The sequence below is a fragment of the Mesoplodon densirostris genome, chromosome 15, assembly GCF_025265405.1.
Source record: "Mesoplodon densirostris isolate mMesDen1 chromosome 15, mMesDen1 primary haplotype, whole genome shotgun sequence".
NCBI classification, from domain to species: domain Eukaryota; kingdom Metazoa; phylum Chordata; class Mammalia; order Artiodactyla; family Ziphiidae; genus Mesoplodon; species Mesoplodon densirostris.
The window spans coordinates 9779770-9806347 of NC_082675.1; the positions used below are offsets into that span (position 1 = coordinate 9779770).

Genomic DNA, 26578 nt, shown 5'->3' on the forward strand with positions numbered 1-26578 from the left:
AAGTGTCACTTACCTAGGTGTTTTGTCCTGAGATAAATCCCTTCATGGACTACAGAATCTCTCTTCCCTGAAACTTTTATCTCACTGTATCATTTAAATCTTTTTTTTTTTCGATACTGGCCAAAAGTACTTAAGATACGTATTTTCTTCTCCATTTTTCACCATTTCCTCTAAATATTCTTTACAATATTTAGAGGAAATATTTAGGGATATATTTTTTAAATGCTGTTATGCCAAGGTATTTGTTTGTATAATTTGTCTCTGTTCTCTTCTTTCTTTTTTTAAAAAAATGTCTGAGAGTTCCAGTTGGTCCTCATCCTTGGAAGCACTTGGTATTGTCAGGTTTTCCCTTTTCCTTTTTTCTGGAAGTCAGTTGTATTGAAATGTAGCATTTTACGAATGTTGACAAATGCACACACTTTTATAACCACCATCACCATTGTCTTCATGCTTTTGCATGCAGAAACTTTAGCATGAGCCAAAGAGTTTCACTTTGTCTGCCCTGCAGCATTCAAGATTATCTGACTCTCAACCAGTGTGCATTGTTGACCATGGTCAAAAAGAATCTCTCAAATAAGCTGTATTTTGTTCTTTCTCTGCTTTTAACCAAAATGTGCCTGTTTTCTCTAGGACCATATCAAAGGCTGCAGTATGTGTCTAAAGTACATCAACTTCCTGACACATTTCTACCAAGTTACCTAAAATTCTGTCATTCCATAGGCACATGATCTGAGGTCTCAAAACTAACCATTTGAGAAACTTTGCTACCTCAGAGCAGGCTTGCTGACTTCACAGCCCCAATTGAGGGAGTTCTTCACCCCCTCCATACGCAGCCTGATCCATATCATGCACTAACCTGTTGACCAGAGTTACCAGCTTAGTGGGGCTCCCCTCCATCTTGGTGGTGTCATTGGAAAATATTTACAGTAAAAATTTATTTGTTGTTTATCCAAAATTCCAGTTTAACTGAGCATCCTCTATTTTATCTGGGAGCCCTAGTTACCAGTAAAAGGGTCAGCAGGCAAAGACCATAGATGTTGCGTATATTGAGCCATTGTTTCAAAGTGGAAAGAGCCCTAGACCAGAAGTCAGGTGCTTATTTGTGGGGTGACCTTGGGCAAGTCCCATTACTCTGTTATAGTTTTCTGAACAGTAAAGGTTCAGTAAAAAACAAAACAAAATTTTAAAAACCCTGCCCTGCCCCCTTCACAGTGCTGATGTGAAAAGCAAAGGAGATGGCACCCGTCCTAGTGTTTTGAATGGAGATAAAGCCTCTGTCACATGAAGCAATGGGCAATGTGACATCCCATGCTGCAGTGGAGAGAGAGCAGCTTAAGGAGGCCTCTCCCATGTGCTGAGTGGATCCTCTGCCTTTTATTTTTAAAGTAGACTGTTTTGATGCACTTTCCACTGGCGTATTAGTTTGACAAAGAGACAAAGCAGAAATCTGGTGTGATTCTATATGACTCAGTGTCAGCCTCCTGGGCCGCAGGCTGTATTTGGAGCCTTATCTCATAAAGCAGCTTCCTCAAATTTCACATTCACTGATCCAGTTTACAGGGGCATCAGATCTTCCTTTTCTTCTCAAGTTATGTCAGGAACCCAGCTGCTGCGTGGGGCATTGGCTATATATAGATAGTACACCATTTGTGTAAAATTGGTATATTTGAATAAATTTAAATGTTTATTTGCACACGTGAAGATATCTCCAAAAGGATGCCTAAGAAATTGGTCACATGGGTTGCCTTTGGGGAATAACGGCTGAGTGGCTGGGCAGGGGGATGGGAGAAAATCTTTATTGCACTCCTTTTGGTCACTTTAATTTCGAGCCATGTGAACATATGATTTGTTGAAGAGAACAAATTTAAACTTGTAAGGAAAAGAAAAAGCACAGCAACATGATTTCTGATCAAAAGGGACTTTTGACCAGATCCTTTAGGTCCAGTCTAGCTATCACAAAGAACCTTTCCATCAAGGACCTGCAGGGAACCTATAATTCTCTTTTCTCATCCCAGAGGGCAGGCTGCTTTGGGGAGGAAGGGCGTTAGCGCCTTGGCAGGCCTGCTTGGGACCAGTGGCCAACAGAGCCAGAGCTGCAGGGACAGCTGCATCTGCTTCCCACGAGAAGGGAGTGTGTACAGCACTGGGGTGGTGTGTGTGCGTGGGGGGCAGGGGGACATCCTAAAGCCATATAGGAGATTTTCCGGAGGGGCTCCTTCCGCAAAGACTCAGTTCCTGGTCGCCTTTGTATTCAATTTATTATGATAATTTTCAAACTCTAGAAATGTGAAATGATACAATGAATAACTATATGCCCACGACTGATTTTAACAATGGTTAACTTTTGCCATATTCCTTTATATAGCTCCTTCTGTTTCTATCTGCACAATTGACCAAGTTGTAGAGATCCTGGCGCTTGACTCCTAAGAGCTTCAGTACGCATTTCCTACATTTCCTAATAGTAAGGACATCTCCCAGCACCATTATCACATCCAAGGAAATTTACCATTTTCCCAGAATATATAAAACCCAGTCCATATTCAGATTTCCTCATTACCCCCCTTACATCTTTTATAAGTGAGTTTTTTTGGTTGGTTTTCCAAATCAGGATCTGATCGAGGAATCTAGAACAGTACCCTCACTGTTTGGTTTTTTTAATGAATTTTTAAGGGACCAGGTATGTATATTATAGGTTTGTTTTGATTGTTACCTTATGATTTCATTTACTGCTGTCTTCTACTTCCTATAATTCTGAAAACTGGAAGTTAGTTCTAAAGGCTTGAATTGTTTGGGGTTAAATGCCTGTGGATTTTGATCTCACCTCTCATCCAGCCCTGCTGGATCCTCCGAAGCACAGGTGTCTGGGTGCTGAGTGTGCAGCAGACTCCACAGAAGGAGCCCAATCTCTCTATCCTTGTCTTCAAGCTTCTGGGGAACATTTTGCTCTCAGATGAGGGGTGAGGGCTTGACTTAGAGCTAGTGGTGTGATGTCTTACTAATTATGAATTGTTTTAATAGTGACAATAATTGTCAACTGACAACTAATAACAGTGACAGTAATAATGGTCATTATTCATTGAGCAGCCTTCTGTGTCTGGCATATTATATATGGACTTCATTTGGCCTTCACAGTGGTCCTAGGGTATATAGGTGGCAGTACACTCATTGTACAGATGAAGCAGTGGAGGCTTAGAGAGGTTAAATTAGTTGAAAAGCTTAACTGTGAGCCAGGCAACTCCAGAACTCCCTCCAGTTTGTGGTCCCAGATATAACTTGCAAGTTCCTCAACTGTGGTAACTCTGGTAGCAAACAACTGAATAATAGCAAATACTCATGTAGTACTTACTACATGCCAGGAACATTTGCAGGGGCTTTACATATTTGTTGTCCTCCCAACAACTCTGTGAGGGCCATCTCATCAATGAGGAAACAAAGGCATAGAAAGGTAAAGTAACCTGCCTGAGATCACACACAGAATGGCAGAGCTGGGAACCAAACCCAGACCATCCATCCACCCCAGAGCCTAAGCTCTTAGCCAATCACTGTCCTTTAGCCAAGAAGGGATTTATTAAAGGCTGTTAGGAAGCTCATAGGATCTGAGAGGGCCAGGGATCAGGCTCGGAGGCTGTGTGGCTGGGAACAATGCCCAGATCACACAGATCCAGCCAAGATAAAACAGCAGTGGCTTCCAGGTTGAGGGGGCAGGAACATCATGTGGGAAATTCTCTAGTCATGGGAAGAAGACGCCTCAGACGTTACAAAGGATTTCATCTCACTGGTTGATTTTCGAAACCTCTGGAGGTTGCTGAGTTGGCACACCATGTTCTAATCCTCTTTCCCTCAGGGGACTATGTTGCACGCCAGGTACAAACATGGATCAAGCAGTATCGAGCCTCGGAAACCAGCACCATCCCGCCAATGGAGAGGCTTATCCAGTGGCTGCCCCTCCACCTTCCCAGGCAGCAGCAGACCACAGTGGTGCATGGGGACTTCAGGTCAACTGGGCGTGAGGAGGGCTGATACTTAGTTGTGGAAACTGATGGGAAGGGTATTTGAAGGGGAAATTAGGCAGCTGGTCTTGCCCCAGTTTACAGTTGACAATTATCCACTACACGGGCTCTCCCTGTGCGTGGCCTTTAAGGCAGGGTTTCTCAGCTTTGGCACTATTGACATTTGGGGCCAGATGATTCTCTGTGATGGGGGGCCTGGCCTGTGCAACAGCAGGAGTTAGTACCACCCCCCGGGTCTGAAGGTACAAGCACGGGCTTCAGTTGTAACGACAACTCCAAAGCTGCGTGGCTGTCAACAGCGACAGCAATGATCTTACTCATGAGTCTGCAGTCTGGGACAGGATGGCTTGTTTGAGCCACTGAGGTGGGTCTCAGGCGGGGGACTGGAATCGCCTGAAGGCTCGCTCACACCTGCACCAAGGCAGAGGAGAGCTGGGCTCCCTGAGCCTCTCTCTGTGTCTCAGTGGTTTCCCACCTGGTCTTCCCAGTATGGCAGCTTCCAGCTGGACTTCTTACCTAGTGGCTCACGGTTGCAAAGGTGTGTGTCTGAGGGGAGAGGGCCAGTGGGGAGCTGATCACCTTTTCTGTCCCTGTCTCAGGAGTCACTCAGCACCACTTCCACCTGTATTATAATTGTTAGAAGTGAGCTGCTTCCAGGGGTGAAGGATTAGACTCTTTCTTTTGTGGTAGGAGTGTCAAAAAATTGCGACCTGTTTTAAAACCATCTCGGGAAGGAGTAATTACCAGAACCCAGACATGGTCTCTATGTGGCGAGGGCCACCTGACCAAAGCTATGGCCCTCAGGAGAGGAATACAGCTGTCCCTCAGCTATCTGCTGAGAGGGGGGTTGAGAATTAATGTGCAGGCCCCCTTCCCATTGTCTGCTGGCGTCCCGTTGGCTGCTCCCAGCTGAGCCAAAAGGCAAGGGAGCTGGTGGATGCCGCCCATGCAGGCTCCCGGGCACATGGGAGGGGTGGGGAGTGCTTCTGAAGGGGTCAGAAGACGCCCAGCACAGAATACATCCTAGCGGTCAGTTTTCTTAGCACTGTCTCCATCCCTTCTGTGGCTCCTGCAGGCTGGACAACCTGCTGTTCCATCCGGAAACGGCCGAGGTGCTTGCCGTCCTTGACTGGGAACTCTCTACCTTAGGCGACCCCCTTGCCGATGTGGCCTACAGCTGCCTGGCTCACTACCTGCCATCCAGCTTTCCCATTCAGCCAGGTAGGAACTGCCGCTGGGGTAATGAGGGATGGAGCCAGCGCTCTTCTCAAAGCTTTTGGGCAAACTATGCTGAAACAGTTTGTGATTGGGCTGCGTGAAATTCAGGTATTGAGTATTTCTTCTACAGCATCATTTTTTTTTTTTTTTTTTTTTTTTTTTTTTTTTTTTTGCGGTATGCGGGCCTCTCACTGCTGTGGCCTCCCCCGTTGCGGAGCACAGGCTCCGGACGCGCAGGCTCCGGACGCGCAGGCTCAGCGGCCATGGCTCACGGGCCCAGCCGCTCCGCGGCACATGGGATCCTCCCAGACCGGGGCACGAACCCGCATCCCCTGCATCGGCAGGCGGACTCTCAACCACTTGCGCCACCAGGGAGGCCCTACAGCATCATTTTTAATGACAGTATAGGATTTCATTGTTATAGAATTAACTTAATAAGACATTTGGTTTGATTCCTATTTGGATATTTGTTTCCAGTTTTTTTTTTTTTTTATAAAATATTACCTTCCCTGTGCTTCCACAAAAAAAGGCAGTGAATATCTGTGTAGTAATATCTTTGCCTGTATATAAGTTATACTCCTAGGATAAATTCTTGGAACAGAACATATTACATGCTTCTAAACCATCAAAATGTTACAAATGAAGGAAATAGGTAAGATTTTTTATTTGTTGCAGTTATCTTTTTCATAATTTGGCGAGATCTTCTTTGAATACCATTTTTTTAATCAAATGACTGGTAGAAAATAATATGCATCCACCCTGAACTGTGGCCCAGATGGAATTGGAGGCCCCTCATTCCTTCCTTTACTGCCAATTTAGTCTGAAACTTTTAAGAGCCAAATTGTGAATAACAGCTTCATGCCTGGATTCCAGACATCTTGAAATGATGAGCTATAACCCTTTGAACTAGTTATGAAGCTGATTTCCAAGGGACGAAGTGATTTTCAGAATTCAAATACTTGGAGCCACAGGGGAGCATGGGGTTTTTGCCTAGTCCTGGGTCTGTCTGTCGCTTCAGGTTTGAGTGACAGTGATCTGACTGAGCTGGGAATCCCTACTGCAGAGGAGTATTTCAGGATGTACTGTCTTCACATGGGGATCCGTCCCACTGAGAACTGGAACTTCTACATGGCTTTCTCCTTTTTCCGCATTGCCGCAATCCTGCAGGGAGTCTACAAGCGCTCACTCACAGGTAATGGGGGCCTGGGAGAGCTGGCCTCGGGGTGTGAGTCACAGCCAAGGGGCTTCTATCCCTGAAACCCTCTCATGACCGAATTACAAGATTCAGTTAATTCAACCATTTGTCATTAAGTGTATATCATATATATATATTTTTAAATATCAATATTTTAAAAATTTTAAGTTATTAAAATAAGGCACAAAAATTTTTTAAGTAAAAACATACATGATAAGAATTCAACCATATAGAAGAATATAAAATTATTTTCCATTCTTCTCAGCACCATTCCTCAAAGATGAAACTACTGTTATGGGTCCCCCAGTTTTTCTGTGTATCTGTCACCTCTCCCTCTCTCTCTCTCCCTCTCTCTCTCTCTCTCTCTCTCCAAGTTTTATAAAAATATGATCATCTTACAGGTATTTTTCAGTACCTTGATTTAAAACTTTTTTATGCTTAAGAATTTCTATGAAATATTTGTGTGTGTGTATATATATATATATATATATATAATTACCATATATATGTAAATATAACTTACTATATAGTTTCTAGATATTACTATAACTATGTAAGGCAAATTCCTTATTTTTTTCCACTTAACAATATTTCATTGAGACCTTTCCATGTGAATATGTACAGACTTACATCATTCTTTTTGATTTCTATAGTACATTCCATTGTATGGATATACTGTAATGTATTTAACCAGTTCCCCTATTGATGTATCTTTGGATTGTTTGCAGATTTTTGCAATCACAAATAGTGGTTGGTGGACATCCTTTCTCACACACATGTGACTATATCTGAAGGATAAATTCCCAGAGTTAGAATTTCTGGGTTAAAAGTATGTGTATTTAACAATTTTGTAGATGTTGCCAAATTGCCCAGTAAGAAGATTGTAGAAGAAAAGATGACCGTATTTTCTTTGACGGTGCTTTTAAATATATGGTAAAGGGCTTCCCTGGTGGTGCAGTGGTTGAGAGTCCGCCTGCTGATGCAGGGGCACAGGTTTGTGCCCCGGTCCGGGAAGGTCCCACATGCCGCGGAGCAGCTGGGCCAGTGAGCCATGGCCGCTAAGCCTGCGCGTCCAGAGCCTGTGCTCCGCAATGGGAGAGGCCACAACAGTGAGAGGCCCACGTACCGCAAAAAAAAAAATATATATATATATATGGTAAAATACTTTATTTAACCAGTGTTTTCTAGACTGTATCTTTTAAGTTTGAACTTTTGAGAAGAGAAGTTAAGTATGGCTACTTAGAACTGATGGTTTGATATATACATATGTCACCTATGGAGTGTTCATATATATATGCGAGGATGGCACAATGTTATTAGTTTTAATTCTAAATTCTATAGGGTAGAAATGGAAATAATCTATATCCTAAATTATTTAAGAAAGTAGAAAAACAGATTAAAGTTTGTTTCCTATGTAGAAGGAAGGCAAGTAGAAAGCAAGCAGTTAGAATCTACCCAAAAGACCTAGAAGCAGTGACTAAGCCAATAGCATTAAGTACCCCTAATTACCCACATTATAATCTATAAATTCCATTCTCACCAAAAGGAACCAGGACTCCTTGGAGAAAGTGGCTGATTTCAGGTCTAGGGCAGAATATCCACAAGATGAACCTGGAACATCTTGCCGTACCAGAAAGCAAGGAGGTTGTTGAAGATTCAGAGGGTCGTATCTAAAGGTCTCAGGAATCAACTTGAATAGGCTCCCACTTGCTAATGACAGGAAACTCTGAGCACCAGTATGATGATAGCTGAAATGGATGAAACACATCAAATATATTTAAATCCATGAGTAAAGAGTGATACTAAAACAAAGAGACAGTGTCTCACTGGTGACTTTGGAGGTTGGCAGGAAAGCAACCCATTACTCTGAAAACTGGTAAATAAAGGGAAGAGAGTCAAGCATTTATCCTGCCTTTCCCATACAAATTACATATCAGGCTAACCAAATGATTGATGAGAGAAAGTTTCTCTTTAGAGAAGCATCCTGGACCCAATGATAGAATTAGCGTGTCACCAATTTGCCACCCCTACTACATGAATGCATCTGGAAAATAGGCATTAATGGTGCTGAAATCAAGAGAGGCAGCCAGACATTACATACCTCCTGATGCTGTCCTCAAAAGTCGAACCTGGATCTGACCAAGCCTCGAGTGCCAACCACCAACTTACAGGGAACAGAGGGTTCAGCGGAGCACATTCAACAGCACCGTTGAGTCAGAGCCATTCACAAAAATCCAGATTCTGGGAAACTTCACAGGGCAAACAGTTCAGTTTCTTCAACAGATAAAAAAGGGGAAAAGATGTTGAAAAGGGAACCTATAGATTGAACGGGACTTAAAAGATACATTAGCCAAAAATAGTATTTGGACCTTATTCAGATCCCTGTTTGAAAAAAGAAATTTTTCTGAAAAAAAATATTTGAGACAGTCAGTGAAAAATGAATTCTGACTGGAGAGTTGATGATATTAAGGCGTCATAGTTAACTGTTGTTTAAGTGTGATAATGGTATTGTTGTGGGTGTTCTTAAGTCTTTGTTTTTAGACATAAATGAAATGTTAATAAATAAAATGATGTGGTGTTTGGGATTTACTTTAGCAAAATCCAGGGCAGTGGGGGTGGGGAGGGCAGAAGGTGAAATAGGATTGGCCATGCTTTGACAATTGTTGAGGCTGACTGGTAGAAACCTTTAGGTTCATTATATTCTTCTGTCTAGTTTTGTTTGTCTTTGAAATTTTCCGAGATGAAAACTTAAAAGGCACGTAGAAAGAAGCCCAGCAGTGGGTTTGCTAGTACTATGGGGATATCTTAGCTTCGTGGTCATCAATACCCGAGGCTTTCTGGCAGCATGTCGCTCTCAGCCAGGGTGCCAGAATCTTCTGAGAAAGGCAGCTGCAATAGGGGAATTGATCATCCATTTACTCACAATAGCCTCTCCTAGGCCAGGTACTGTGCCAGGTGTTAGTGGCAATAGAAGGTTGTGATTTTTCCAGAGAAAATTCAGCATCTGGAGAATTTCTAGTTTAACCCTCCGTGATCTCAATAAGCAGTAATTCCTGGAAATGGTATTTTCTCTTCTTTTGGAGAGTCTCAGCTCTAAGCCAGTATTTCCCAATTTTTGTTATGGTTTTACAGTGAAAGGTAACCAGAAACATTTAATTAAACAGAATGGCTGCTAAGTCCAAACAGTGATGTGCAGGCCTGATTGCCTGTGGGTATTTTCTAGTGGGCAGCCAAGTTCTTGCTGGGTTCTGCTCCAGTGGCTGGGGATAGCTGGATCGATTTTGCCCATTATGTCAATTATATCTCAGTTTTTAAAACAGAATTATTCATTCTAGAATCTCTACACCAATAAACTTCGCCAGATTGTCCTCAAGTTGCCTGTCAGGAAGCCCTTTGACAGTTTCCAAGATCCTGTGAGCCGCTGGCTTGGCCTCAAACTTGTCTTGGCCTCAGAGGCAAAACACGCCAGTGTTTGCCACCACATGGAAAAACAGATGTGCTGTCCTTTCAGGCCTCTGTTCCTCTGATCTTGGTTGTGCTCTCCCTTCCCTCCTACCTGGAAGGCCAGCAGACATACTGAGGAAGTGCCTTAGTTTTCTTATGTAAAAACAGTGAAGTCAGTTTTTTTAAAGAATAGGATAAAATCATTTGATTAGGGAAACAAAAAACTCAACTCTCTGAACACAAGTATTATTTCTGCGCATTTGTCTTCTTAATTAACTGTTAAAGTCTTTTTTTTTTTTTTTTTTTTAACAGTTGCGATACTTGGTATCACCCTGGGAAAGGGGGTTTTGGAGAAGAACAATGTGTTTCAAAGGCATTCTCTCTGTGATGTCATCACAGGAGATTTGGGCTCATCCTTAGGTTGGCAGAGGGACAACATTGACCAGAGCCTGGGGGCTGATTTACAGTCTGTACCAGCTGACCCCAAGTATCACTTTCCTTCATTAAGAAGTGGTTACTGAAGTTTAGGTTTCTTGTAGATGGCTGCTGAAATTCTAGAAAGGAAAAAGTGCTGGTGGCTGCAATTTAGGAAGACGTCAGTCATGGATGTGGTCTTTTCTGCTGGGATTACATTTGGGAAAATATATTGGAAGTGATAGTTTTAAATCAACCCAAGCTCAAACAAGTGACCTTCCAAGAGACAAAGCAGTACTCTGAGAGTGAGATCCTACTAAGGAAATGAAAATTAAGAAAACAGTTTGTACCCTCTGTTAGAAAAAAAAATCGAGGATTGGTTTAAGATGGCGGAGTAGAAGGACACGCGCTCACTCCCTCTTGTGAGAACACCAGAATCACAACTAACTGCTGAACAGTCATCGAAGACACTGGAACTCACCAAAAAAGATACCCCACATCCAAAGACAAAGGAGAAGCTGCAGTGAGATGGTAGGAGGGGCGTAATCACAAAAAAATCAAATCCCATAACTGTTGGGTGGGTGACTCACAAACTGGAGAACACTTATACCACAGAAGTCCACCCACTGGAGTGAAGGTTCTGAGCCCCACGTCAGGCTTCCCAACCTGGGGGTCTGGCAATGGAAGGAGGAATTCCCAGAGAGTCAGACTTCGAAGCCTAGTGGGATTTGATTGCAGGACTTCGACAGGACTGGGGGAAACAGAGACTGCACTCTTGGATGGCAACACAAAGTAGTGTGCACATCAGGACCCAGGGGGAAGGAGCAATGACCCCATAGGAGACTGAACCAGACCTACCTGCTAGGGTTGGAGGGTCTCCTGCAGAGGCAGGGGGCGTGGCTGTGGCTCACCATGGGGACAAGGACACTGGCAGCAGAAGTTCTGGGAAGTACTCCTTGGCCTGAGCCCTCCCTGAGTCTGCCCTTAGCCCCACCAAAGTGCCTGTAGGCGCTAGTGCTGGGTCACCTCAGGCCAAACAACCAACAGGGAGGGAACTCAGCCCCACCCATCAGCAGACAAGAGGATTAACGTTTTACTGAGCTCTTCCCACTAGAGCAACACCCAGCTCTACCCACCACCACTCTCTCCCATCAAGAAGCTGGCACAAGCCTCTTAGATAGCCTCATCCACGAGAGGGCAGACAGCAGAAGCAAGAAGAACTATAATCCTGCAGCCTGTGGAATGAAAACCACATTCACAGAAAGATAGACAAAGTGAAAAGGCAGAGGACTATGTACCAGGTGAAGGAACAAGATAAAACCCCAGAAAAATAATTAAATGAAGTGGAGATAAGCAACCTTCCAGAAAAAGAATTCAGAATAATGATAGTGAAGATGATCCAGGACCTCGGAAAAACAATGGAGGCAATGATCGAGAAGATGTGAGAAATGTTCAACAAAGACCCAGAAGAATTAAAGAACAAACACCTAGAAGAATTGAAGAACAAACAAACAGAGATGAACAATACAATAACTGAAATGAAAAATACACTAGAAGGGATCAATAGCAGAAAAACTGAGGCAGAAGAACAGATAAGTGACCTGGAAGACGGAATGGTGGAATTCACTGTCACGGAACAGAATAAAGAAAAAAGAATGCAAAGAAATGAAGGCAGCCTAAGAGACCTCTGGGACAACATTAAACACCAACATTCACATTATAGGGGTCCCAGAAGGAGAAGAGAGAGAGAAAGGACCCGAGAAAATATTTGAAGAGATTATAGTCAAAACCTCCCTAACATGGGAAAGGAAATAGCCACCCAAGTCCAGGAAGCACAGAGAGTCCCATACAGGATAAACCCAAGGAGAAACACGCTGAGACACATAGTAATCAAATTGACAAAAATTAAAGACAAAGAAAAATTATTAAAAGCAACAAGAGAAAAATGGCAAATAACACACAAGGGAACTCCCATTAGGTTAGCCGCTGATTCCTCAGCAGAAACTCTACAAGCCAGAAGGGAGTGACACAATATATTTAAGGTGATGAAAGGGAAGAACGTACAACCAAGTTACTCTACCCGGCAAGTATCTCATTCAGATTCAATGGAGAAATCAAAAGTTTTACAGACAAGCAAAAGCTAAGAGAATTCAGCACCACCAAACCAGCTCTACAACAAATGCTAAAGGAACTTCTCTAAGTGGGAAACATAAGAGAAGAAAAGGACCTACAAAAACAAACCCAAAACAATTAAGAGAATGGTCATAGGAACATACATACATATCGATAATTACCTTAAATGTGAATGGATTAAATGTGCCAACCAAAAGACACAGGAGCTTCCCTGGTGGCGCAGTGGTTGAGAGTCCGCCTGCCGATGCAGGGGACATGGGTTTGGGCCCCGGTCCGGGAGGATCCCACAGGCTGCGGAGCGGCTGGGCCCATGAGCCATGGCTGCTGAGCCGGTGCATCTGGAGCCTGTGCTCCGCAACAGGAGAAGCCACAGCAGTGAGAGGCCTGCGTACCACAAAAAGAAAAGAAAAAAAGGACACAGGCTCACTGAATGGATACAAAAACAAGACCATATATATGCTGTCTACAAGAGACCCACTTCAGACCTAGGGACACATACAGACTGAAAGTGAGGGGATGGAAAAAAGGTATTCCATGCAAATGGAAATCAAAAGAAAGCTGGAGTAGCAATACTCATATCAGACAAAATAGACTTTAAAGAATGTTACAAGAAACAAGGAAGGACACTACCTAATGATCAAGGGATCAATCCAAGAAGTTATAACAATCATAAATACATATACACCCAACATAGGAGCACCTCAATACATAAGGCAAATGCTAACAGCTATAAAAGAGGAAATTGACAGTAACACAATAATAGTGGGGGACTTTAACACCTCACTTACACCAATGGACAGATCATCCAGACAGAAAATTAATAAGGAAACACAAGCTTTAAATGACACAATAGACCAGATATATTTAACTGATATTTATAGAACATTCCACCTAAAAGTGGCAGAATACACTTTCTTCTCAAGTGCACATGGAACATTCTCCAGGATAGATCACATCTTGGGTCACAAATCAAGCCTCGGTAAATTTAAGAAAATTGAAATCATATCACGCATCTTTTCCGACCACAACGCTATGAGATTAGAAATAAATTACAGGGAAAAGAACATAAAAAACACAAACACATGGAGGCTAAACAATACATTACTAAATAACCAAGAGATCACTGAAGAAATTAAAGGGGAAATAAAATACCTAGAGACAAATGACGATGAAAAGACGACAATCCAAAACCTATGGGATGCAGCAAAAGCAGTTCTAAGGGAAGTTTATAGCAATAAAATCCTACCTCAAGAAACAAGAGGGCCTCCCTGGTGGCACAAGTGGTTGAGAGTCCGCCTGCCGATGCAGGGGATACGGGTTCGTGCCCCGGTCTGGGAGGATCCCATATGCCGCGGAGCGGCTGGGCCCGTGAGCCATGGCCGCTGAGCCTGCGCGTCCGGAGCCTGCGCGTCCGGAGCCTGTGCTTCGCAACGGGGGAGGCCACAACAGTGAGAGGCCCGCATACCGCAAAAAAAAAAAAAAAAAAAAGAAACAAGAAAACTGTCAAATAATCTAACCTTACACCTAAAGGAACTAGAGAAAGAAGAACAAACAAAACCCAAAGTTAGTAGAAGGAAATAAATCATAAAGATGAGAGCAGAAATAAATGAAATAGAAACAAAGAAAACAATAAAAAAAATCATTATGAATAACAATGAATGTTAGGGGGGGGATATCCTTCCCTTCTATGAGACCTGTACAGTCTGAGTTAGGAGGGGAAAATGTAGCCTAGCCCACTCGTGCTCAGTGGCCCTCGCTGTAAGTCTGTGACTCAGGGAAGGGGGTTACCTGATTCCCAGCTGGCCCCCCAGGGCCTGGGTCCATACCCAGTACCCAGAAGGTGCCAAGCAAAGACTTGCTGAGGTCCAGTGGGCTGCATTCCCTGCTGTGTAGCAGATGGATCTGGTTCCCAATTTGTAAGGAATAGCGTAATATCTTTAAAACCAAAGCTGCATGAAATAGTTCTTTTGAGGACTAGCACTTGACCATTGGCAGGAGCCAGAAGTAAAATAGGCCTCTGCAAAGATCCATTTATTGATACAAAGCAAATGAGGAAAACAGTCTCTTTAGAACATGGAAATGCTAAAAATAATCCAGATGAGCTGACTGAAAAATCCCACTATAAAAAGGCAATATTCACAGTATAAGGAGACACATGGATGGATCCCAGATATACTGAGTGAAAGAAGCCACACTGAAAAGAATATGACATATGTATTCATATGACATTCTGGAAAAGACAAACTACAGGAACATAGATCAGTGTTGTTCCCCAGGGGCAAGGGGAAAGGTTTGAGTACAGAGGGACACCGTGGAAGTTTGGGGATGATGGGAATATGTGTACTGATGTTGATGGTGGCAGTGGTTGCCTGACTAAGCTCACAGAACTGTACACTTTCTAAAGAGGATGTATGTACACTACACCTTAATTTAAGTTTTTTCAAAAATCTTTTCTTAAAAAAGTTTTGATGTGTGTATTAAGCAAAGAAAAAAACAGAGCATGACTAGAGTGACTTCTGTGACACTGAGACAGTGTTGATCTAGACAAAATGGTGCCCAGGAACTAGCCATTAATCCAATCCCCTGTGACACTATTATTATGAATTTCATGGCAGGGCTTCCTATAGCCCAAGGTGAAAGCAGAAGTGATATGGGGAATTCCCAATTTAATTTCGTTTCTTTAGGAAAAGAAGAGATAAAGAGCAGGGAGCAGGCCAACTGAGTCCAACTTCTGCTCCCAGCCCACTGATGTAAGCTTGGGCACGTCTCCTCCCTAAAACCTGGATCCTTGTCTGTAAAGTGGGGATTAAAACAGTCATGTAGGTCCAGGAATTCAATTAGCTATAATAATGCATGTCAAGCACTTAGCACTGAATCTGGTGCAGGTCAAGTGCTCAGCAAGTGGTAGTAGTGGTTGATGGAACAATACTGTCACATGTTAGCATCACTATTAAGGGTTATTTGGGGGGTACTCACTGGTTTTCTTTGCCTCTGCTTAGGGCATGCAAGCTCGGCTACTGCGGAACAAACTGGAAAGCTGACTGAATTTATGTCTAACCTGGCATGGGATTTTGCAGTCAAAGAAGGGTTCCGGGTTTTCAAGGAGATGCCAGCCACCAAACCGTTAACAAGGTCCCACCACACACGGGCCAGGTCACAGTCCCTGCCGAGGACCCCAGGCATGAGGAGTTATGTCACCTCGACAGACTCTTCCCCAGCTCATGTCTCAAAGGGAGCTCTGGTCTTCTCTCCAGAAGGCCTTTCCCCACCAGTCAGGGAGCTGTATCAGCAGCTGAAGCAGTTTATGGAGCGGCATGTGTACCCCGCTGAGCCAGAGCTGCAGCATCACCAGGCCTCAGCCGAGAAGTGGACCCCTTCCCCACTGGTCGAAGATCTCAAGGTAAAGCAGCGTTTCGAGATGTGGGGAGACCTCGTTAGCAAGGCCCAACCTCAGCTCGTACGCTGGCCACATCTGTTCCCTCCCAGTCAGCGAAGAGATGGGAGGGCCGAGTTGAATGATCTCCGCTTTCCACCATCATTAGAAAGAGCCAGCTCTAGGTCACTCAGTTTCACTTCATTGCTCTTTCTGTGTGACCGTGTCTCGGCCTCATACTCAGCCAGGCAGAGGAACGCCGTGTCTGTGGTTTATAACTCTGAGGCCGGTGGGCTCATTTTATGCATATCTGAATCACGTAAATTTGAAACAAAATGATATAAATTGCATCAATTAAATAAGGCTCTCTTTAAAGAATCCCTAACATCAAAGTTGAAGGGCCAGTCTAAACTGTGTTTATGCTCTTGACACACGGTGACACCACTTTAGCTGATAACGGAAATTCCTGCCGTTCTTTTTCAGGATTAGTCTTGGCTTGTGTTAGTTCTTAAGTTATTTGAGGTCTTCAGGAGCACATATTCTGCCTGTGATGCAACCATCACCTACTTTAAAAAGAAATAGCGTCATCTCTTTTTTCCTAGTTACAAACCTATCGCAAAGTAACCAGAGCTCAAACATGGCAAGAGTAGAAAGAGTTCATGACGTAGAAAGAGTTCTCTAAAATTCTCTGCCCTCTGAGCTAATCAATGGCAACAATTTGGTTTATTAGCCTCCCAGCTCTGTTTTCCTATAACATGTGAATATATATTATTATTATTCCTATTGTAATGAAATTGTTTTATACATTTGAATCTCCCACTTGCTTCTGTTATTTGATGATGTATCACTTTCCCACATCAGTTCCTGGAGATGGACCCCCGAGAGGACCACATTGCAGGTACACCATAATTTGTCTACCCTGCCCCTGGCTGAAGGACACTGTGGGGATCTCAGTCTAGGTCACTCTGGGTCACTTAAGCAGGAGAGTTAGCAGCTAGCTGCTAACATGGACAGGGAGGCTGAAGAGCCACCTGAAGGAGACAGTAGAAGCCAAGGGAAGGCTGGCTGCAGGGAGCGTGGCCAAGGCTGTCACTAGGGCAGCAACCGGGAGGTCTCTGCTGGATGCTTCCTCAGGACTCCAAGATTGAGGTGGGAATTTTCGGCCAGTCAGGTGTAGGTCCCATGCTCGCGCCTTGATGCCACCAAAATTTATACAGTGAGAGAGCGCCCCAGAATAAGAAGGTGTTGGGGGACTTCCCTGGCGGTCCAGTGGTTAAGACTTTGCCTTCCAATGCAGGGGGTGTGAGTTCAATCCCTGGTCAGGGAGCTAGGATCCAACATGCCTCCAGACCAAAAACCGAAACATAAAAAAAACCACCAGAAGCAATATTGTAACAAATTCAATAAAGACTTTAAGAATGGTCCACATAAAAAAAATCTTAAAAAAAAGGGGGGGGGGTTTGGATCCTGTGCAAGGAAGGTACATTGAATGCTCTTACATGCTTCTGTGTCCATTTACTGTTTCTACAGCATCATTTATTTGAAGTAAAAATACTGCTCTAAGAATGAGGCCATTTTGAGTTTCAATAAATATTACCAAATTTTCATCAGAAAGGTGCTTACCGATCTGTGCTCCGATCTGTGCCCTATCCCCCACCTACTGGCCTGCACACTTAGGTCTCGCCTGTATGACGTACCCGTGGAGTGCACAGAAGCATCGGAAAAGCACACACTCATGTCGCAAGCATCTCTAGTCTCTAAAATGAAGGCATAGGAAAAACCTAGATTAGGGTACATTCTACTTGTGGTCATACCTAAATGGGAATCATAATGACAACTAAGATTTGGGGGAGTGTGGTGAAATTATGGCTCGTGGCTTTTATCCAAAGTGTCATTACTACCCATAAATGAGAAGTATTTGACTTTTACACGGCATCTCACAAATGACATCTCACAGATCCCGTGAGGTAAGCATTAAGAACCTCAATTTAAAGATAAGGAATTGAATTTGTCCAGGGACACAGCTAGAAATAATAGCACCTGGACTCAGTCCAGATCTTCTGGGCTCAAATCTGGGGGGTTTTCCCCTCCCACAAGGAGATGATTATATTTATTCCCTTATTCCTCCTCTCAGAACTCCCTTGCTTCCTTTCCTACTTTTCCCTTCCCTTCCTGATTCATTTGTTCCAGTTAATCTGTCCTTCTTCTCCTTGGTTGCTGCACTCTGAACTAATTAGCTTAACACAGCAATGAGCCGAGTGTATGTGCTGATTCTAGAAGTACATGTCCTAGAGCCCAGGCCCAATGTAATGGAAAAGTCAGCCAGCTGGTCACCTCCCAGTGCGAAGAATATCCATCATCACTAATATTTAGTACAGCCCCCAGCTTCTCAGTCCGGCACTTTATATTCTGTGTGTTACCTCATTTCATCTCCCCAGCCACCCAGTGAGGTGGGTGTTGTGGGCACTGGTTGGCTGCCTAGAGACCCTTCCCCTTTCTTTGGGTAGCAGCACCCCAGTTTCATTTGGGGGCCTCCCCGCCCACCTTTGGACACAGTCTGGCAGAGCTGTCGGTCCAGGTGCCAACCCAGCCCCCCCCCCCCCCGGCCAGGAAGTGGGCATGTTGAGCCAAGCTAGGCCAGCCGGGCTGGCCCTTCCTGCAACTGAGAGAGTAAACAGTGTTTTCAAGAGAGAAAACAACTGGCACTCACTCACTGCACAGCAGGAGTGCAGAGTGTCTGTCCTAAGCTGTGCTGCCTGGGCTGCTGTCCATTTCTGAGCCTCCTTCTGTAATCTGAGCTCCTGATAACCTTCCCACGCGGTTCCTTTTTCCCGTCAGTTAGTCACCGTCCACTCCTACTGCTCACTCAGTAGCCATGACTGATAGCGTGGGTGGTGACATCCCGTTTCACGGATGAGGAAACTGCCACGTGGAGCTCTCTGGTATCTTGCCCAAGGTCTCCCAGCAGGTGTGGTGGGGCAGGGTCTGAACCAAGCAGTGTGACTCAGGGCCTGGGCTCCTGACCCCCAGGCTAGGCTTCCTAGTTTCCATGTTGGGAGCTACATTCAGAAACCCAGAGTTACTTTCCCAGGAACAAAGTTGTGCCTCATAAAGGAAGCTGGATCAGGGGATGTCCTTAGGCACCTCATCAAAGCACCTGAGGCTGCCGCCAACTGTCCTAGGCTGGTTCCCCGCAGGCTCACTAAAGGACCCATCACTCTCTTGTGCTCATGGAGTGAGTTCTAAGCTGCGTCGTGGCGACAGCAGTGATGCTAACAGTGATGGAGGTGGTGTACGTAGGGCGCCTGGGATGTGGACACCGGGGAAGTGAACTGATTGCCACGGTCACTGTTAGGACTGGGCTGTCTCCAGGCGCCCTCATATTCTCCTCCCACAGATCTGCAGGGTTTGTATCCAGCCTGGTGGTTTGGACTGGCCTCGTTATTTTCCGCGGGACAAAATAAAATGAAATCACACTCTGTGGATCCCTGACTTCTTTTTCCCGTGACAGGAGAAAGCCAAGGCCGAAGGACTTTGGAACCTTTTTCTACCTGTGGAGACTGATCCCGAGAAAAAATACGGAGCAGGGCTGACCAACGTAGAGTACGCACATTTTTGTGAGGTCATGGGCACATCTCTGTACGCTCCCGAGGTACCTTCTTTAATGTCTTTCTCAGTGTGGGAGGAAATCCTTGTCCTCCACACAAGTTCAGCCACCCTCCTGGGCCGATGGGGTTCCCTGCAGCTGTACTGGACTCAGGAGCACTGATGCAAACTCAGACTTCTTATGGGGGAGGACACTGTGGGCAGGTGGCTGGAACCACAGCAAGAAAGCAGCTTGGGGTGGGCATCTACTTGGGAAGCGAGGGCCCAGATGAGCACAGCCTGGCGGGCTTCCATGGGCCCCAGCCCACCAGCTCCAGTCTCCTTTCTCTCCCCCAAGGAGCTCCGTGGTTGAGCTTCAGAGGCTCTGAGCTGCTATATTCAGAATGTCGTGGGTCTTTGCATTTCCTTGGGGAGAGGAAGGACTTTCACGAGGGTGTCAGAGGGCCTGTGACTTGGAAGGAGCCCGGGTCCATGCTTCTGGGGTGTTTGAAGTTTTGAATATGGATATGGGAGTCACCTTTCTGCTTTTTCTCCTTTCCAGATCTTTAACTGTTCTGCTCCAGACACAGGGAACATGGAGCTTCTGGTGCGATACGGCACCGAGGAGCAGAAGGCCCGCTGGCTGATTCCGCTGCTGGAGGGAAAGGCCCGCTCCTGTTTTGCTATGACTGAGCCCCAGGTACCTTGCTTGGGTCACCCACAGGTACTCCTTCTCATCAGGCCAGACCCTCGCCCGACCCCATCTGCGCTCTGCCATCAGGGACTGCAGGACCAGCTCTAATCAGAATGTGCTGTCGCTCAGGTTGCCTCCTCAGATGCCACCAACATTGAGTCTTCCATCCAAGAGGAGGATGGCTTTTATGTCATAAATGGTCACAAGTGGTGGATCTCAGGTATTTGGCCTGAAATTCATTTTTCAATCATACTTATGTGGGTCTGCATTGATAAGCATGTCTTCTCTGCCCGGCTGTTTTCTGAGAAACTGTGGGAGGGACTAGCTTCATTTCCATTTGATGCAAAGGAGATTCTGTGTCTGTTCTCAGAAAAGGCAGCAAACCCTGGGAGAACCAGAGGTTCTACGTGGGTTACCAGGTGACCCCACATAACAGTTCCCAGGAACCTCTGCTTCACTCCCCTCTCTCTCGGTTCTGCTGTGGGCATCTCCCTTTCGAAAGGCAGGAGGTCACTTCCTTGATGGCTTCTCCGTGCTGTGAGGTCAGGTGTGCCTCAGCAGAAGGGCTGGTCATACTCCTGTTGTTCACCAGGCGTTAACTCTGCAGGGCTCTCCATACGTGCTGAGTCCCCACCCCTCCCCAGAAGGTCCGTGTTATTATCCCCATGTTACAGAGAAGGAAACTAGGATGGAGAAGTGACTTGAGTCACTTGCCTAAGGTACTTGCAAGTAGGGAACTAGCAAGTAGGGAACCCAGAGTTCAAAGCTGGCAGGATTCTGAAGCCTGTGCCCAAAGCCATCATGTTTCCACTGCCTGTGGGAAAAAAGCAGAACAGGCTGCCAGTAATAAAGTAGCAGTTTTCAGCTTCTTGTCTCCAAACTACATTTTCAACTTGACTTGGTGCTTTTAAAAAAAACTGCTCTTAGGATGTTGGATTCCTTCCTCACTGGCACAGAAACCAATTGCTCTCACTGCTGGTCAAGGGCCTGCACGTCCTCGTCTGATCATGTGAAGTCTTAAAGGGCCCTCTCTTCACTGGCTTCGGCTTCCCTGGGCCAGGACTGCGTGTGTAAGGAGATCTGATGGCCTCGCGTCGGATGATGGGGTCTCTCTCTTCTCCTGGCAGGCATCCTGGATCCTCGCTGCCAACTCTGCGTGTTTATGGGAAAAACAGACCCACATGCCCCACGCCACCGGCAGCAGTCCATGCTCTTGGTTCCCATGGATACCCCAGGGATAAAAATCATCCGGCCTCTGACGGTATATGGGCTGGAGGACGCACCAGGTTGGCCCCCCAGGAGCAGCTCGCCTCTCTGTGTGGGTCTGGGTCTGGGCCTGGGGAAAAGGCTTTGGGCAGCACTTCCACTGCAGGAAGTAACACCTGTAAGGGTCTGATGACATTTGGAAGGCCATGTGCTCCTGCATTTCAACTCCATCCATGAGTATCAACCATGCAGGCAAATTTCAGACAGGCATTTATCCCTTTATTTTTTTTCTCTTCCATCCTTAGAAGATAAGCCGGACTCTGTGAGGTAAGGAGGCCACAGAGGACAGAGCAGGAGGCAGGAAGTGCCCCTCAGACCTTCTCTTCTAGACCCCAGGGTGGACAGCCGACCTCCAGGCCTGGAAGTCCTCTCACAGGGGCTCCTTCTCTCTGCTGATGGTGTTCACGTTCTGCCTTGGGTGTTTCTGTAGGATCACTACGTTATTAGAGTCACATACCGCCAAGGAGATTCAGCTTAAGTTAGAGTCATGTTTTATAAAAGGAATGCCAAACTATCCATTTGATATTATAAATCAGTGATTTATTTCCCATCTTTAAGAGACTCCTTCCTTCCCTCCCTGTTCAACATGTTCAACCATGTTCCGGTTAGAAGGCTACAAAAGGGCAGGAGATGAGATAAACTCATTGCCAGCAGATGAGATAAACACATCTGAGGAAAACAAGTAGGCAGATGGCTCATGGGTACCCTTTGGGTCTTTCAGGTGGCCACGGCGAAGTCCTGTTTGAGCAGGTGTGTGTGCCCAAGGAGAACATGGTTCTGGGCCCTGGCAGGGGCTTCGAGATCGCCCAGGGCCGACTGGGTCCTGGCAGGATCCATCACTGCATGCGGCTGATCGGGTACTCCGAGAGGGCGCTGGCGCTCATGAAGGCCCGAGTGAGTACTTCCCTTTGCGACTGTTTCTGTACCAGAACGACCCATCTGTTTTCCTATCAAACTTCAAATCCTAACTGTTTTCTGAGAGCAGACTTAGCAGGTGAAGCAAGGTGATATTCTTTACAAGAAGCTGTGTCCCTGTCTTTGCTTTGCATCTGCTACTTTGCTAAAGTTTCAAATTCAGAGCAGAATGGGCCTCACTCTGTTGAGGTGACCAGAAGGAAAAGGCCAGGCTCTGTAGCAGCAGCGGGCAAGGTTCCAAGGTCCACAGGGTCATGGTCTACTGATGACCATTCCTGCTACCAGGTCATCTTTAAAAATCAGATACCAGGGAGAACCTAGGGTTCCAGCGTTCAGCCCTGCGCCATCCTCCTCCCCAAGCACATCCAAAACTTGATTCTTCTTTGACCCCCTCAAAGGTTGCAGGCCCACACAAAAGAAAGCTCTTGCTGGCAATGGTAATTCAGATTGGTGATATCAATTTCACAAAGATGAAGCAAACCCTTGAGCCTCCAAAATATCTCACAAAATACTGTCCAAAGAACAGAGATGGTCTGGTGTGCATAGATTACTGAGCAAACCTGAGATTCAACCTTTTTCGTTGAGACTGAGTAGTTTTTTGGTTTTGGGTGTTTTTTTTGTTTGTTTGTTTTGTTTTTTAAAGAAAATGCTCCTTTCTTAAGAGCTCAGGTATAGTCTCCAGTCCCATCCTGCAGAACAGTTTGACTGTACGTGTCAGAAGTCTTATTAGAAGGTACCATAGTATTGACGTGGCCATTCCACTCATAGGACTTGGTCTCAAGAGAGTAATTAGATTTCATACTAGGAGGTTCACCACAGCCATGACTATAATACATTGGAAACAACCTATAACGCTGACAACTGGAGCCTGGTCAGATAATCCTGGTTATGGGCATGCAGTGAAATTCCAAAATGATGCTGTAGAAATCTATTTCTTGATATATAGAGAGATGCTCTTAATGAAAAAAAAAAAGCCAGGCTACAAAGCATTATAAAGAGTATGACTCCATATTTTTGTAAAAACTGCATATGTATGTTTATGCATACAAAAAGGTGTCCACCAAATATTAAGTGTGACTAGATGATGGAATACCAGGTGTTTATGTTTTTTCTTTTTTTTGTTTGTCTGAAAATGGATACATTTTCTGCCATGAGTAATATTATTTGTCATTAACTGTTTTTAGTTTAAAAAAAAAGGGGTGGGGGTGGGGGTAGGTCCCTTATAAGTTTTTCTGATTGCTTATAACTTTCAAAGACTGTAGAATCCCCACTGCAATAACAGTTGCCCAAGAGGGGGGTCTGGCACCCAGACTTTGCTCCTGAGGGCACCCCAGGACGTGAAGCAGGCCCTGCTGTCAGAGGGCGCCTTCCCCTGCCTGTGTGAGGTGCCCACAGTCACTGCCTAGTTCCCAGAATAGCCCTGGGCCAGAGGCAGCTCAGATCAAGCACTGTCCCTGCCTGGCAGCCGAGCCTGCCCAGAAGGAGCGGAATGGCTGGAGTACAGGGGTTCCTGGAGGTAATTTGTGCAGCCACCACGTTGACTAGCTCCACGGTGCCCACGAACGTTGTCTGCTTCCGGCTCTTCTCCCTGGGAGTTTCCAGTGGCTGGAGAGCTGGCAAAGTGGCACCTGAGCTGCACGGTCCCGCTTCTGCCCCCCTTCCCCTCCAGCCCTCTCCTGTGTGCTTCCATCCACCTCCTCTGCAGGGCACAGCCCCGTGCCTCCCGTCCTGTCTCCTGTGTCCACAGGCAAAGTCCCGTGTGGCCTTCGGGAAGCCCCTGGTAGAGCAGGGCACGGTCCTGGCAGACATTGCCCAGTCCCGAGTGGAGATCGAGCAGGCCCGGCTGCTGGTGCTGAAGGCTGCCCATGTCATGGACGTGGCGGGAAATAAGGTAGGGGGCCGAGGGGCCTCACAGAGGCCGGGTCCTGAGGTCGCGGTGAGGGACACGGGCCCAGGAATCTCTAGATGCTGACTCTTCTCTCCCCACTCAGCAAACCATGGAGAAAGCACTTGGCTCCTTGACATAAATAAGTTTGCTTCAACTCTCCTTGGGACTACTTGGGCAGCTTTTCAAAAATGGAAAAGGTAGGGCCTCCCTGGTGGCGCAAGTGGTTGAGAGTCCGCCTGCCGATGCAGGGGATGCGGGTTCGTGCCCCGGTCTGGGAGGATCCCGTATGCCGCGGGGCGGCTGGGCCCGTGAGCCATGGCCGCTGAGCCTGTGCGTCCGGAGCCTGCGCGTCCGGAGCCTGTGCTCCGCAGCGGGGGAGGCCACAACAGTGAGAGGCCCGCATACCGCAAAAAAAAAAAAAAAAAAAAAAAAAAAAAAAAAAAAAAAAAAAAAAAATGGAAAAGGTACAATAAAAGAGGACTGAACTTTCTGTCTTACTGACCCAGTGACCTTCTGGGTTCAAGACAGTGGACCTGACAGGGCCCCAGGGCCCCAGGCTGAGCTACGGCCCCACCCGGACTTCCGGGCATCCAGCAAACTAAAGAGTAAGCCATGGAGTTAACCAGAGGAGAAGCTTTATTTTCAAGTGTGACTTTATTCTTTAAATGGCTCTTTTTGAAGGCCTCTAACAGCCAGGTACGATGCCATGCTGACCCCTGCCTTCTCCATCTCTCCATGGGGCCTCCACCCCTTAGCCGAGAGGCCTCGGTAGCAGTGGGTTGACCCAGGCTCAAGTTCCCTGTTTCTTGGCACTCTAGTGCCGGGTGTGAGGGCTCTCGGGGGCTTCAATTAAAATCCCAGACTGAGGGCAGATGGTTGCCGCTCAACTCCCCAGAGTCCTGGCTGGCCTTGTTCCACTTACCCTTTGGAAACAGAGCTGGCCGTGACCCTGAATGAGGCACGAGCCACTCACCACTCTGCCCTGTGTGTGTGCTAGTGATGCTGCCCATCAGCTGGGAAGACGTCCTGAGTCTTTCCTTGACCAGACAGCCACCCACAGCGCACAACATCCCGAGTCCCCTCCTAGTCACCCCGCTGTCCCCTCCCCACCCCCGTCAGTGCTGGGCAGGGACCACACACCAGCCAAGGCCTGTGGTCCAGCGGGACCTCAGCTCTCTGTTCTGAGCTATTGTTTCTACTCCTCCCTGTGAAACTGATCGTTCTTCCAAGTGTTCAGCCCTCGGGTCTGCCCTCCTAAGCATACCTCCTCTTCCTTGCAGGCCGCAGCTTTGGATATTGCCATGATTAAAATGGTGGCCCCGTCCATGGCCTGCCGAGTGACTAATCGTGCTATTCAGGTGAGCGCAGATGGTGAGTCGCTGATTCGTCTGAATCATTTACAACAGATGCAAAACTCCCTCTCCTTCAGCTGCCCAACCTCCTGTAAACTAAGAGCCGCCCTTTGTCGCACTCACCACATGTGACTTTCCTTTTCCTCCTCAGAACAACCCTATGAGGGGTTCTGTTCCTACCTTCATTTTGAATATGTGGAAACAGAAGCAGAGGAAAGTGAAGTGACTTGTCCAGGGTCACTCAGCTTGAAAGGAGCTGAGCTCAGATTTGGGGAACCTAGGTTCTTCTTTGAGCAGGCCCAGCCTCCTAACCGTGCAGGGATGCCTCCTTCCCAAATCTCAATCCCTGGCCCCAACAGAGGGATTTCCTGATGGCAGAAGTCACCTAGCAGAGCAGACCTGGGAGTCTGGCATCCCTGGGATGGCAAGTGCGGCCCCACCTGAAGTCTTCCAGAACATCGTTATCACACAGGTGTCAGGGGACAAGCTTGGGAAGGCAGCTGTTATGAGCCGTTCTGAGATCTTAGGAGCAGGCACTTGTTCCTGGGGCGCTCAGGGACGAGGGCTCACCCAGGGCTTCCTCCCCTCCCGCCCTGTGTCTGCCAGGCCTTCGGAGCAGCAGGGCTAAGCAGCGACTACCCGCTGGCTCAGTTCTTCACCAGGGCTCGAGCCCTGCGCTTTGCCGACGGCCCTGATGAGGTGCACAGAGCGGCAGTGGCCAAGATGGAGCTGAAGCGCTGCAGTTAGACCTGCAGGACTGCAGGAGCCAGATCGTCCCTGTCAGGCCTGTAGTGCCCAAAACTTTAAATGATGTGCTTTGAAAGACCTGGTATGTGTGATTCTTGCACCCTGCCTGGCAGCTCTGTCCTTCCATCCTTATTGTGAACTCAGCCTCGGTGGGTGCCCACAGAAGACACTTCTGTGAGAAGCCTGGAGTTGCCTGTTTCAGACAAGGAGGAAGGGGATTAGCTGAGAGCTGAGTGGGTTCCAGGACAGAGGGTGGAGAGCTGGTCTTCAGTCCAGGCGCCCGGCTGGGCAGCCAGGCCCCCTTCTCTCTGGCTGTGGCGCGTAAAGGCTGTGGGACTCTGCAC

At 46.5% G+C, this 26578-nt stretch overlaps 1 protein-coding gene across 4 annotated transcripts in view; it reads left to right on the plus strand.

The window, feature by feature from the left end:
* Positions 1 to 26294, plus strand: part of ACAD10 (acyl-CoA dehydrogenase family member 10) — a 52044-nt gene extending 25750 nt beyond the window's left edge. Inside the window, exons 10-21 of one of the 4 annotated variants that reach the window (XR_009534540.1) lie at positions 3845 to 3995; positions 5086 to 5231; positions 6247 to 6420; positions 15414 to 15814; positions 19299 to 19439; positions 19935 to 20072; positions 20196 to 20286; positions 21194 to 21352; positions 22054 to 22226; positions 23995 to 24138; positions 24239 to 24332; positions 25416 to 25488. Coding sequence is in view for 3 of the 4 variants with exons in the window: in XM_060119201.1 (XP_059975184.1) it covers positions 3845 to 3995; positions 5086 to 5231; positions 6247 to 6420; positions 15414 to 15814; positions 19299 to 19439; positions 19935 to 20072; positions 20196 to 20286; positions 21194 to 21352; positions 22054 to 22226; positions 23995 to 24138; positions 25416 to 25493; positions 26094 to 26234 (1937 nt within the window). In the remaining variant the exon portion in view is untranslated. The other 3 variants (XM_060119201.1, XM_060119202.1, XM_060119203.1) reach the window with 3 other exon arrangements.
* Positions 26295 to 26578: the final 284 nt, after the last annotated feature.